This window comes from Amyelois transitella, chromosome 20 (genome assembly GCF_032362555.1).
Source record: "Amyelois transitella isolate CPQ chromosome 20, ilAmyTran1.1, whole genome shotgun sequence".
Classification (NCBI taxonomy): domain Eukaryota; kingdom Metazoa; phylum Arthropoda; class Insecta; order Lepidoptera; family Pyralidae; genus Amyelois; species Amyelois transitella.
Genome location: NC_083523.1, coordinates 8,534,636 through 8,550,098, shown reverse-complemented (window position 1 = coordinate 8,550,098; position 15,463 = coordinate 8,534,636). Strand labels below are relative to the sequence as shown.

General features: G+C 33.9%; 1 protein-coding gene across 1 annotated transcript; it reads right to left on the bottom strand.

Annotated features, from left to right (window-relative positions):
• Positions 1-2,650: 2,650 nt before the first annotated feature.
• Positions 2,651-15,363, bottom strand: LOC106131547 (protein tipE). The gene is made up of 3 exons (XM_060950049.1): positions 15,217-15,363; positions 5,360-6,444; positions 2,651-2,706 (listed from the first exon to the last, which is right to left on the bottom strand). Exons 2-3 carry the CDS (start codon positions 6,286-6,288, stop codon positions 2,679-2,681), a joined length of 957 nt encoding a protein of 318 aa, XP_060806032.1. The 5' UTR covers positions 6,289-6,444; positions 15,217-15,363; the 3' UTR covers positions 2,651-2,678.
• Positions 15,364-15,463: the final 100 nt, after the last annotated feature.

The following is a 15,463-nucleotide window of genomic DNA, read 5'->3' as shown; positions in this document are numbered from 1 at the left end:
ATCTTAAATAAGTTATTTGCTATATGTAAGGAGATAAAATTTCTTTTATGCCTAATATAAACTGTTATTCATGATAAAAATTTCTTTGCAAATTACTTGAATTTGAGCAATATATTATTGCATAATTCAGTAAAATGTCTAAACATAAAACAGTTTTTAAGGTCTATAGATATTTTTGATTAAATCTGATGTTTTTGAAAACGAGTATTTTCAAAATCAATCTTTAGATTAAATTATCAATATAAAGAAATTATTATCATGACAATCGTTATCATTTTAGTTTCACAACGCATTATAAAAATCTCTTTCGCCTAAGTTTGACATTTTGCCAATTGTTTTATCATTTACAAACACTTGCATATAGCTATAGCCTCTTCTCCTTTAGAAGCGAGTGAGAGGAATTTTAAAAGTCGTATTATTCTGTCAGTATAAAATCACATATAGAGCACTTTCTTTCTATAAGAGTTTGTCATTCACCTCATCTCGTGGTAAACTCTGTAACCAATTCCGAATCTTCAGGACTCCTGTCATCTGAAACAGAAATATAAACTTGTCAATTATAATTAGAAAGGGTTAACTTTCGCCCACATTTTTTTAATGTGTATTCTGTATTCAAAAAACATACATATAATCACGTCTACATCCCTTGCGAGGTAGATAGAGCCAAGACTCTCGTGTCACAAGTTTCGTTCCCGTACTCCTCCGAAACGGCTTGACCGATTCTCATGAAATTTTGTGAGCATATTGAGTAAGTCTGAGAATCGGCCAACATCTATTTCTCAAACCCACAAAATGCAAAACAACGTTTGCCGGGACAGCTAGTAGGTATATAATTATATTTATACGTACTACACCTACAAATATACTAGTACATTTAAAGAAATATACATTGAATTTAGAATTAAAACCCACTCCTGCATTTGCAATTACTATTGCAGCACAATCAATGCCAATGTTGTACTATAATTCATGGAGGCTACGTAATAAAAATTTTATGAAATCAATACACACATACATACATAAATCACGCCACTTTTCCGGAGGTGTAGACCAAACCATCTAAGCATTCCTTTTCTATTCATGTTACTATATCTTCTTCTTCATTTTTGTTGTTTTGTATTGGTGCCGTGTGGTTCCCGGCACCAATACAAAAAAGAATAGGACCACTCCATCTCTTTCCCACGGATGTCGTAAAAGGCGACTAAGGGATAGGCTTATAAACTTGGGATTCCTCTTTTAGGCGATGGGCTAGCAACCTGTCACTATTTGAATCCCAATTCTTTCATTAAGCCGAATAGCTGAACGTGGCCATTCAGTCTTTTCAAGCCTGTTGGCTCTGTCTACCCCGCATGGGATATAGACGTGACCATATGTATGTATGTATGTATTTATTCTTCCACATCACAAGATTCCTTTATCATGCTATCCCTTATAATATCTCTCATCATCACCATAATACTAAGCACTCTTATTTCCACTGCGTTTAGTCTATTTTCGTTCTTCTCCTGCTACAGCCAACTTTCACTCCCATACATTAATATAAAAGAATAGATTTATTTTCAAAATTAGATACATGGTTTCACTTATTGACGTCGCATCACTTAAATCTAATTATAACTACTACCGCTTCCAAAGCGCATGTGTAGAAGAAGCGGCGGAACAAACTACACTGCATTAGTTAGAACAACATTAGCAGTCACAACTAAACAGTTTTCTCCTCTAGTTTTAATTACTTTGTAATACCGGTGCCGTGTGGTTCCCGGCACCAATACAAAAAAGAATAGGACCACTCCATCTCTTTCCCATGGATGTCGTAAAAGGCGACTAAGGGATAGGCTTACAAACTTGAGATTCTTTTTTTAGGCGATAGGCTAGCAACTTGTCACTATTCGAATCTCAATTCTATCTTAAAGCCAAATAGCTGAACGTGGCCTATCAGTCCGCTCAGGACTGTTGGCTCTGTCTACCCCGCAAGGGATATAGACGTGATTATATGTATGTATGTATGTATGTAATACCGTGTGGTTCCCGGCACCAATATAAAAAAGAATAGGACCACTCCATCTCTTCCCATGGATGTCGTAAAAGTTGACTAAGGGAAAGGCTTATAAACATGGGATTATGCTTATAGGTGATAGGACAGCAAACCGTCACTATTTGAATCTCAATTCTATCATTAAGCTAAACAGCTGAACGTGGCCTGTCAGTCTTACAAAACTGCTGGCTCTGTCTTCCCCGCAAGAGATATGTAGCCGTGACTATATCCATATGTATGTATGTATACCTAATAATAGATATTTCACACAAACACGTACTTAAGTCCTTCTTTATTTACATACCCAAACTAACTACACATACATATATTGAAAATATTAAAAATTAAGTAAAGCGAAAGATGCCGCTAACATAAATATATTTTATACAATATATATATAAAGCTAAATAATGATTCACACTCTTGACATTAAAAAAACAAAACAACATCAATTTTAATAAGTCTAAATAAAGTATGCTTAAATTAAATGTAGTTTTATAGTGCACAAGAAATTAGCGTTGGTGTATATAATTTTAATTATAATGATTATGTAATTATAAAAAATAATTATATATTTATTTGTGCCTTATAACGAAACAAAAGCGTCACATACCTCTATTTTATTTAAAGCTGTTATTCACGATTAGGCGTTCACGAATGATGACTTGGTCCTGTCAAGGTAATTATACATATTTACATAAAATTTTTGTATAATTTTTTTGTTTTATTTTAAAATATATATATATAAAAAAACAAAAAAAAAATTTTTTTTTGAAGTTTTATTTTTAATGTCGTGTGATTTATCAGTATAAAATTCTGTAAAAATAGTTTAAAAGTCCCTACACAAAGCGTATAGCGGAGGTCCCTTAATATTTTAAAATAAATGTCCCTTCTTGTAGATTATTTTAATCAAAACGTAAATTTAAATCTAAAATTTCAAGTAATTATACCACACTTAAAATGACGAAGTTTCATACAAACTTGCAACCCCTATTTCACCCCTTTAGGAATAGAATTTCCAAAAATCCTTTCTTAGTGGATCCCTCCTGATTAAAATCTACCTTCATCTTTATTGGCTCAGTAGATTTCGAGATTTCGTGATTCCTAAGTGAGTGTTTTTCGCTTTTATACATATATATAAGATTAAAGTAATAAATTAGGGTTTCTTCAACTTTATTGTTTCATAGGAAGCTGGCAACCTGTCACTATTTGAATCTCAATTCGAAAGGGGCAAAAATTCAAAAAGGCGATAAAGGAATAGGCTTATAAACATGGGATTATTCTTATAGGTGATGAGATAGCAACCCGACATTATTTGAATCTCAATGCTATCATTAAGCCAAACAACCGAACGGGGCCTATTAGTCTTTTTAAGACTGTCGGCTCTGTCTACCCCGCAAAGGATATAGACGTGATTATATGCATTTTTGTTTGTATGTATTAAAGTCATAAAGAACGCTAAAGATTCTTCTCGAAAGGAAACTTTGAGTGTGTTTTAAGTACTTACTTCTATTCCCATTAAGTTTATCTACATATTGAAAAGATGTGTTCAGACTTACTGTTCAAAGTTAATACCCAAGTTTTGCAAATTTATTCCGCCCGTCATAATGTACTGACTAGGTGTGGTATACCTACTATTTTATTATTTGTTAAATATCGTTTCTTTAACATACATACATATAATCACGTTAAAATCCCTTGCGGGGTAGACAGAGCCCGCAGTTGTTTGGTTTAATGATAGAATTGAGATTCAAATAGTGACAGGTTGCTAGCTCATCGGCTTAAAGAAAAATCCCAAGTTAATAAGCCTATCCTTAAGTCGCCTTTTACGACATTCATTGGAACGAGATGGAACGGATCCTCTTCTTTTTATTGGTGCCGGGAACCACACAGCACGTCGTTTCTTGAGTTTCTATTCACACGTTAATTATTTACTTTTTATGATAAAATCTTTAATATTAGCCTTTGAAATGCAGATTTAATTATTTAAAAAAAAAACTTGGTAAAAAATATAAGTAAAGTTTAAAATTCATTATGAATTTTAATTTAAAATTTAAAAAAAAGTTTCGAAATTATAAAAGTGGCATGTAAAGTATGTTATATTTTATTAAAATATCGTATCGTTGAGTTAATATCTCGTAACACAAGTCTCGAACTTACTTCGAGGCTAACTAAATCAGTGTAATTTGTCCCGTATATATTTATTTCACTGGAAGGTCTAAAGGGCAACTTTGAGTGACGCCACGTCATTTCAACTAGCGTTTCAAGGGTGAATTATATGCATTACAAAGACAAGAACAACAGGGAAATTATTGAAGAAAATTACCACAAATCAAGAAAGACTGTGAGGCGGGCGTTTTCACTCTGTGGTTATTACAGTAATCTGCTAGAAGAATTGTGGCTCAGATTAATTTTTGAATTATTGAACAAAATTAAAAAAAAAATTCAAAATTTTTTATTCATTATTATAGGATATTATTATATCGCTTAATAATTGTCGTATGGTTTAACAACTTGGTTGACGTCAAATAAATTACTTAAAAACTAAGTTTACTGCCGCTTCCAAGGCGTCAGTGCAGAAGAAGCGGTAACAAGCTGCGGAACATTGAAACTGTTTTCTATTGGTCGCTCGGCCTTTGGATAACATACGAGTATTTATTGACAGAAAAGTCTTTTCTATTGACATGAACAGACTGAAATTATCTTTTTTTTTTAAGTATTTCGTTTTTTTTATTCTTCTAAAAAAATTAGAATGACTTCGATTAGTTTCATGGAAGGAAATCAATATATTTTATTTTATTTATATACAAAATAAATACTAAGTTGGATGTAATTTGTCTCGACTATATTTAGCTCTTACGTAGATATTGTTATGATACAAATAAAATTTCTTCATGGAACATAAAAATTAATAAATCAATTCGACTTTAATTAAGATAAAGTTTAGTTCCTTTATACTGTCCTGTGTTTAATTAAAATCAAAAATACCGACTATTCGAAGGTAACTTGTTAAACAAATAATCTAATTGTACAATTTCTAAAACAAACATGCGACGTTCTCTAAAAGAATCATCTCATATCCATTTTCTCATGCTTCTAAAAACATAAAAGCATACTTTATTACAATACGAAGTCAAAAGGTGGTGTCTCGCAAAAGTGTAACACACAGATATATGATTAAAAAGAACTCATTTTACAGCCAACACAGCACATGACAAAACATTAAGTAATTATATCACACACCAGATGACTTCATATTCGAAATAAAATACACTCTTTATTCATAAACGACAGATAAAAGATGATAACAATCTGAAATCTTACCCAGATAAAGATGCCGAATTGGAAATTGGTGGACTATTGGACTCGAAGCCTTCCTTAGGCTTTTCGTTCGCTAGCTGCAACTTCAGCTGATGTCCGAAGCAAGCCAAGTCTTCCCTGAAAGTATCCGACCCTGGCGTCGTCGGTTTCTCATCATCACCCGTCGCCATCGCCTCCGCATCATTCTTCAACGGCTCTTGCTCAGATTCCTCCTCCGTATTATAAATCTTGAAGTACGCGAACGTTAGATATATCACCGATATTATAAACGACGGGATCGGTATAGCCATCGCATACACCAAATTTAACGTGTTCTGCCACATATCTAACTCCGTGATCACCAAACCAGGGTCCACTCTGCTGTAGTAGCACGAGTAGTTGGTGCCCAAAGGCCTGTATTTGCCATAGAAGATGGTGCAATTCAAAATGGGCGGGTAACCGCATCCTTTCACGTTTGGGAACAGACGAGCGCCCGTGAAATACCATTCGGAGTCACTGCCCTGGAGACCGGTTGGTAAGACGTCGGGTAGTTCGTCTGTGGAATCGAAGCTGTCGTATTCGTAATCCTTCCTCAGTGCTCTTTCTTCTCTAACGAGTTCTTCAAAATCTGCCAATGTGACATTTGTATCATTGCCGAGTTTGTAGTTGACTCTTATTTGAGTGCATTCGAAAAGGTCTTTGGTGCAGCCCTCTCGGCAAGACGCCCAGGTGCAGTTGCTGGCTCCGACGAGATGTTTGACTTGTGAGGTCACACACAGCGCTGCGGTTGGATCGAATTGCATGAATATGGTCGTGAAGGCTGGTTCTATCACAAACGGTACTAAGAAGAGGAAGGCAAAGAGGCTGAAGATGGCGAGGAGTACGAAGCTTGCAGTCGTGTAGAAGAGCAACTTTTCGAGGAAGGTCGGAGGTATTTTTTCTTCGTCGGCCATGTTGGCGTGAATCGACTAGAAGCGACCATATCGCTTGTTTCAGCTAACCTGCCTCATTTCATTGAAACGGTCATCTCAGTCTTGTTATGTGTTAGTTGTTGCTTTGATTTTTTTGTGTGTTTATAACTATCTGTTCAGTTACATTGTTATTAACTCCTGTGAAAGAAGTGGTTACATCAGAGGCAGGTTTACTCAACGTACCATCATTCATCACTGTAAAGGAAATCAATGAAAGCAAAACAAAATAAAATTAATAAATTGACATAATGAATACTTGATGAGTCTAGATGAATGATCTATAAGTAAATGTCTTTGATTTTCGTTGATGCTAATTAACACTTTCTACTTAGGAAGAATACATGTGGAGTTGATTGGCTTGCGTACATTTGGAGTTGTTTATTTAACAATTTGTCTCTGTACCAGTCGTATCCTCACCACTCTGGAGAGGAGCCCGGGGTAAGCCCTAGAGCATTGATCCTGGATTGGGTGAGTCAGGTTTTTACACGAAGCGACTCCCGTCTGACCTCCGCAACCTTTGCAGGGAAAACCTAACCCGTATTGGATCGAATGATTACACATCCAGTTGCCTGAATGTGCTGTTCGTCACGATTTTTTCCTTCACTGTAAGAGCATCAGTTGCTTAAAATGTGTAGATAGATATATACATAACCTAATTGTAACAATTTGAGAACAAAGGCACACGTACTTATTCAATTTTAGCCCAACGATAATGTTAATAAGGAGATTGTGACGTACTTTATACCAATTTAGCTCGTTAAAGGTGAATCTACATACGCTCGTGCGTAATTTTTAGGTCTAAAAATATATGCCGTGTATTTTTTGTAATAGTGCCGTGTGGTTCCCGGCACTATTACAAAAAAGAATAGGACCACTCCATCTCTTTCCCATGGATGTCGTAAAAGGCGACTAAGGGATAGGCTTATAAACTTAGGATTCCTCTTTTAGGCGATGGGCTAGCAACCTGTCACTATTTGAATCTCGGTTCTATCATTAAGCCAAATAGCTGAACGTGGCCATTCAGTCTTTTCAAGACTGTTGGCTCTGTCTACCCCGCAAGGGATATAGACGTGACCATATGTATGTATATGTATGTATAAAAATATATACGGATTTGCATCGTACTTTTTCGTTTGCTGTGCTTATCTGAATCCTAACTCAGAGACCTGTTATGTAAAAATAGTGAACGAAAGTTGTGCTAATATATTGTTTTTAAGAGTCGCCTGCGTCGTTTTGTTTTCACACACATGTACATACTACATAAATTTACTTTAAGTTCTACATATAATCATAACTTCTAGTTATATAACTAGTTTCTGCATTATTTAATTGGGCGCCAAAGGTCTCAATAATGGGTTTTTACTAAGAAACATAACCAATTTTACAGCAAGATATAATGTGAACCGTAGAACAATTTCGTTGGTGATTTATATTTTGGTAATTAAAGAGAAATTAGGTAAGTAAAATAAAAAAAAAAATACATACACACGCAATTTAAAGTTAGTTATAATGACATCAGAAACTGTAGAGAATTGGTGGACTGTATACGTGAGCTTCCTAACTTTTCTGTGTCATTTGACTTACGAGTATATAGGTTTGTAATCCTACTAATATTATAAATGCGGAAGTTTGTGAGTTTGTGAGTATGGATGTTTGTTACTCTTTCACGCAAAAACTACTGAACCGATTACGATGAAATTTGGTATGTAGGTAGCTGAAGACTCAGAATAACATATAGGCTACTTTTTATCCCGGAGTCCCCGCGGGAAAGATTCCACGCGAACGAAGTCGCGGGCGGCCTCTTGTAAAATATAAAACACGATAACTGAAGACTGGCTGACGGAATAATTGTGCACTAATATCGAAGTATTTTTAGAATTTTTAATACTAATATTTAGAAAGATATTTTAAGAATCACCCGAGATCATCATAATTCATAAAGAGTTAATTCTCTGAGGGGCGATATTTCATAACTTGTAACACTGAGCGCCTCTGAAATAAGGCAAAATTTGATGCCGTGACTTAATGAGCCAAGAAATTGTGAATGAAAAATTGTTAAAAGTTATACCTAAGACTAGTAATATAGGTATTATTTTATTTTAAGGTCTAACCTTGTCTTGCTCAGATTCCCTTGGTCCTTGACAGTAAGGGTCAAATGCAATAAAAGTTTAAACAAAACAAAAAGAAAGAAAAAATATTTTTTGGCAACATGTCTCTTCAAATGTCATTTATGGCAACTAAAAGGCGACTCAAGGACATGAAGACAACAACAGTTTATCAATGTACCTACTTACTTTATATATCTTGTTAGTTATACCATTTTTATTTATATAAATGCCTTAAGAGTCTTTTTCAAAATCTGTCTCTGATTTCGGTAGTATATAAATAAATGTATATGAAATCAATTACAGACATTAAGTTAAACTACTCACTTACGTACTTGGGTTGTGGTATAAATACTAATTCAACTTCACTATATTTTAAAATAAATACTTATTTTAAAAAATATACAATGTAAAAGTCTTCAGTTTTATCCTGTGTCTCAGAGCAGAAACACTACCAGGCCGTACATATATATATATATATTAACGATACGTTTATTATATGGTGGGAAACAAACCATAAATTTGAACCTACTACCTCAGTTACGGAGGCATACAGTTTGATTACAATACGACAGACAGCCACATCAATCATTTTACATCGTTCTTGTGGAATATTATAATATGCTTTAATGTGCTCATTTGATTGATGTTGTAAATGAAATATTGATACCATTTAGACTTTAACTCTACTTACTACATACATATAATCAAGTCTTTATCCCTTGCGGGGTAGACAGAGCCAGCAGTCTTGAAAGACTGACAGGCACCTGTTTGGCTTGATGATAGAAATGAGATTCAAATAGTGACAACTTGCTAGCCCATCGCGTAAGAGAAGAATACCAAGTTTAAAAGCCTATACCTAACTCGCCTTTTACGACATACATGGGAAAGAAATGAAGGAATAATCCTATTCTTTTTTATATTGGTACCGGAAACCACACGGCACTTGACCACGGATCATTGTATTGATATGATTATATATATATATATATATATAATATATATGTATATATATATATATATATATATATATATATACATGTATATATACATATACATATACATGTATATATATATATATATATATAAATACATGTATATATATATATATACATGTATAATATATATATATATATATATACATGTATATGTATATACATATATATTGCATATGATTCGAAATGTCCGAGATAAAATAAACGCGTTTAATACATTTAGTATTTATAAATAGTATAATCATTATCAAAACTCATCAATCATTAACAAAAATCTTTAAACTAATAATAAAATATTTTTTTTTGTAAATTTTAGATTTTATCAAAAACTTCTTACATTGTATGCGGTTAGGGAATATAATTCATCCATATGGACACGACTTGAATATAACATACATACATATAGTCACGACTATATCCCTAGCAGGGTAGACAGAGCCAACAGTCATGAAAAGACTGAAACGTTCAGTTGTATGGCTTTAGAAAGTTGAATATAGCACGAATTAATAGATAATCTATATTTGGCTTAACCCACAAATTATTAATAGTAGTTTAACCACAATTATTTCAGTCTGTCTAGATGGAAATCTGGAATCCAAACGTCCATTGTACCTAACCTCAAAATAACTCTGAATAGATTCCCTATTCAGATCAAAGCGATAGAATTTACATTGATTTCGAGGAATTTCAGCTAAATACATACCTACATATAGTCACGTCTATATCTCAAGCGAGGTAGACAGAGCACATTCTTTAAAAGACTGAAAGGCCACGTTCAGCTGTATGGCTTTATGATAGAATTGGGATTCAAATAGTGATAGGTTGCTAGCCCATCGCCAAATTCGGCTAGATTGATCAATGTGCACAATGCACAATTGCACATGCACATTCATCACGTGCAAGCCTCCACTACTAGGAACAACCGGTCTACTATAGCGAAATAAAAACAAAATTGTATTTAACTTTAAGCTTCTCTTTCTAACGCAGATTGTAGAAGTCAACAAAAGTTTTTAAACGAATTTAAAAAATTTTTTTATTCATTATTTAAGGACACTTCAAATCGCTTAATAATTGTCAAATCTTGTGGTTTCACAACATTGGTTGACGTCAGATAAAATACTTAAAACTACTTATGATTACTGCCGCTTCAAAGGTGTCAGTCAGTGCAGAAGAAGCGGTAACAAACTGCACTGCATCATTTTCTGCTTCAAACCCCGGGGACAGGTTTAGAAATAGACCATGCCACGCGCGAACATGCTTGTATTGCTGTCACGAGTTCGAATAACTATCGCTGTCCCTTTTCACATCACAATAAATAGCGGAACGGCGATAGTTTTTCGCGCGATAAAGAAAGCATCGCGCGTGTCATGTTCGTCGCTGAGATTCTTCTTTTACATGATGGGTCAGCAACCTGCCATTAATTAAGGTATCTTGGAATCAAAATTCCATCACTAAGACATCCACTTAAATGGTCCTCGAGTCTGACCATTGGCTCTATCTACCCCGTTCAAGATGAAAACGTGATAAATTGAATGTGTATGAAGCGAAAGAAGTATAAAGTGTAAGTGTAATCGTGGCAAGTGGAAAGATGTAGTCTCTGCCTACCCTTTTTGGAAACAGGCGTGTTTTTTGTATACGTAATGTTTAGTTTAAGCATTTTGCTAAGAGATGAGAGAGTAATTTTATTCAAATGAAGGACAATATCATTCAATCATTATGTTTATTTCGCAGCCGAAAAGTCTGGGTGGATTCCAAATATCGATTTTGGCATCGAGAAGTCATTCTGATACCTCTGAATCGAGATGTTCAGGGTTCTGGATATAATAGGCTACTGTGAATTGATATAATGCCTGCATTGTCTATTGCAAATGTTTCGTAAGATGTAGATCTATATTTTTTTTAATTTTATAATTATTTTTTGTTCTTTTAGATTACAGATCAAACCAATGCCAATGTGGTTCTCGGCACCAATAGAAAAAAAGATAGGACTACTCCATCTCTTTCCCATGGATGCCGTAAAAGGCGACTAAGGGATTGGCTTATAAACTTGGGATTCTTATTTTAGGCAATGGGCTAGCAACCTGGCACTGTTTGAATCTCAAATTCATCTCAAAGCTGAATGTGGCCTTTCAGTCTTTTCAAGACTGTTGGCTCTGTCTATCCCGCAAGGGATGTAGATATGATGATGTGTAGAGGAAAGTAACTAAATGTGGGCTAGTGCTTTAATATGGGCTAGTAACAATTCTCGAAAACCTACAGTCGAATGACACAACAAACGACGATCGTCCATCGCATTCATTCGCTTTTACATCGCACTCACTCACTCTCGTCAATCGCGCGCGAGCTGTCGCCATTGTCAGCTGTACTTGTGTTGCTGCTGTCGAAAAGTTTTCTGAGGTACGTATCAATGTGTTGTTTAATCAAAGAAAATTAGGTCTTAATACTGTAACCATGTGTTTTATTGCAAAATATAAGTTTAATTTTATGATTTTCGATCGATTTATTGCTTGCTATATATGATTTGTAAAGAACAAGATCAAATTTATTTTAGTTAAGAATTCCGAATATGGGCTATTACTATGGTCCTAAATATGGGCTGCTGTGGCTTCGGTCATAACTTTGTCTCCATATAAAAATGACCTTATTGCAACAAATAGGAAGAAAATTGAAAAAGAAAATAAAACAAAAGATAAGAAACCCAAGCAAAAGAAAAGAAGTTTAGGAAATAAGAAAGCCAAGACCAAGGAAGAAAGTGTAAGTGAAGAATATGTCCAATTTGATTCAGATAGTGAACCAGATGCCCCTATAGGAAGAGAGGCTCCTGATACTGCCGATGCAGCGTCAGGAATTTTTTTCCGAAAACGAGGCAGGAGAACTGTGGGTAAGATGTTTAATGTGTCAGCTCTGGGCACATAATGACTGTGCTGGGCCAGAGTTTGACACTTGGATATGTGATTTTTGTAAGTAAATTATGTGATTTCTTCCATCTACCAAAGTAATTTGATCTCTTATAAGGTAAATATTTATAATTGTTATTTTCGTAGAAGACATATTAAGTTTCTATTAGTAGCCCATATTTAAGTACCTGTTCCATATTTAGAATCTATTTTGATATTTTGTTTAATGCTCAAGATAATAATATATAATAATATTAAGAACATATGATTGTTACTTAGCTCTTTAAAAATGTATGTGTGATTATTTTGACCACAATAAATGGTCAATTTTTTAATAGTTTTTTATTTCTGAGGCAAATAAAAAATGGTAGCCCATATTTGGTTACTTTCCTCTATGTATGTAGGTATGTATCAAACCAATACGATAGATATTATAACAAAGTTGTTGCAATTGTTTGTACGTTTTGAAATTTTCTTTCACAAGACATTTATTTCCGTACCTAAAAGTTAAAAACGGGATCCTATTACTAAGTTTTTAAATGAAAACAATTATTTCAATTTAACCTGAAAACGAAGCCCGTCAATTTGTATGTAATTAATTGTTAATTATGTCAAAATTGTTGATAAACTTTATGATATATATTTTTTTCACATACATGTTTTAAAATAAATCAGTTTAAAAAAAAAATGTTAATTTGCTAATTTAAATTACACATTAAATTATTACATTAAGTCAAGAAAACTTTCTTCCATTATTAAAAAAAGAACGATTCGAAAATCTCTAAAAAAAAACCAATAATAACAAAAAACTCCGATGCATGAAATAAAAAAAAAATTGGAAAATTTGAAAATGGAACAACTATCAAAGAGACGAGACATAGACAAGGGAACAAAAACACGGAGTTCCGACGCCTTTTGTTTGGCTCGCGCAACGTGTCAGCACGGCTCGTATCTCGAGGCGAAGGCATCAAAAGAGAGGGAAATTGAAAAAACAGATTCTATAAATGGATACTTTCTGTTTTTTTTTTTTAATATCTTTACGTCTTGCAACTAATCGGAATGCAGCCTTATACGTTATACTTTCTTACGTGGGGAATTACTGAAAACGAAATTTAAAAGGTAAAATTGATCAGGCATTATTCTCGGATCATCAATGCTTGGAAAACTACTGAAAATGTAATTTATTAAAGGTTAATTAATATTAATAATACTCTATTGTGCCCTGACCACCGATAGTAAGGGTCCTCCTCCTTTGTTTTTTTTTAATATATATTTTTTTGAAAATGTTGTGAGAAAGAAATAAGTTGAATAAAAGAAATATTAATATATTATAGAATTAATATAGATAAGGTTGCGTCTATTATTATAGATATGTCGCTTTGTGCCGTGTGGTTGCCGGCACCAATTCAAAAAAGAATAGGACCACTCCATCTCTTTCCCATGGATGTCGTAAAAGGTGACTAAGGGATATGCTTACAAACTTGGGATTCTTTTTTTGGGCGATGGGTTCGCAACCTGTCACTATTTGAATCTCAATTCTATCATTAATTCAAATAGGTGAACGTGGCCATTCAGTCTTTTCAAGACTGTTGACTCTATCTACCCTGGATATAGACGTGACCATATGTATGTATGTATGTCGCTTACAGGCAATCAGGTTGAGGTCTAACTCACTTAAAGCACTATCACTAAATAGTATGAAGCGAAGTCGCTAGAGTTTCAGTGATAATAACTATTCGACTAAGACTTAACGACACATAATTAGCACTTTTTTCAGATTTAGCCCACTATTTTTTTTTTTTGCATATAGATTATGTTCCTTTTTTTTTTTCAAAATTGGATAGGTACAGTTTACAGGGTATCACTTATTGACGTCACATCACCTAAATCGAATTATATCTACTGCTTCAAATACAAAGTAGGTACTGTTTATTAATTTTCCAACTTTCTTTAGATCATTCTAAACCTCGCAAGGGATTGTTACTGTTATTGAGTTATAGGTTATATTTTTTAATTTTAATATTTGGATTCTCCTTTAAGGCGATGGGCTAGCAACCTTTCAGTATTTAAACCTCAATTATATTATTAGGCCATACAGCTGAACGAAGGCCTGTCTTTCAAGACTACTGGCTCCGTCTACCCCGCAAGGGATATAGACGTGATTGTGTGAATGAATGTAATAATTTTCCGAAAAGTTTATGTATACTAAAAGGTACCTACTTTTAAGTTGAATACAACGTCGAAGAGTCACTAGATTAATATGACAAAATCTCTTAAACTTAACATCATAGTTTAAGCATAAGAACTATCATTGATAGTATTTTTAAATTATTATGTACCTATATGAAAATACAATGAAATAAGTACCTTACCAAAAAGTTCTAAAATGTAGTTCTCTCTAAAATTATTTGATATAAAACATGCTTAGACTATTAAATACTTCGCCCAGCCATATTTAAAACCTAGGGTTCTCTAGTTATAATAAAGAACTGTTACATAACCTAACCTCAAAAGAATCAGATCTGACGTCACAGATTGAAGTTATGCCAATTTTTAACCAAGTCCTGTATAGGTATTGTAGGTACATACTGGCTTATTTTTTAAATATCATGTCATTACAGAAAAAAAAAAGAAATGTCAAACCGAACAAGAACATGTAATTAAAAAAAGAACATGACATAAACAAAAACAATTCTACAAAAGTTGGTATTAAAAAATAAATTAAAAAGTAGGGCAGTAATACGATTTTTGAAAATGATATTTAAACAATAACAAACTTAGTCAATTTAAACATAGCGCAGTGATGACTTAACACGTTTTCAAGCCTGTGTGTGGCAATAAAACAGATTATAAAAGCCAATACCATTTAGTGGAATGTAAATGGAGCAAATATAACAAATGTGTGGTGCTGACCAAAAATAGAAGCATCGACGTCGAGTAAACCTGTCCTTTCAAACCTTTCTTTCACAGATCATTCTTATTACCGCACGTTACCGATATAAGTGTATGCAAACACTCGATATCCAACACTAGACCTTTATTTTGATAATTGACAACGTCTTCGATTGTATTCCCTTGTAATGACGTCGGTTTACGCAAGACGTCGACGCGATTCCGCGACCCGCTCACTACTGGGCGCAGGCTGTGTCGTATTGGTCAT

Bases quoted from the DNA above. Each gene is read 5' to 3' on its own strand.
- LOC106131547 (XM_060950049.1), bottom strand. From the start codon at position 6,288: ATGGCCGACGAAGAAAAAATACCTCCGACCTTCCTCGAAAAGTTGCTC. The intron at 2,707-5,359 runs GTAAGATTTCAG...TTACCTTGACAG, and splicing joins AATTCGGCATCTTTATCTGG to GACCAAGTCATCATTCGTGA.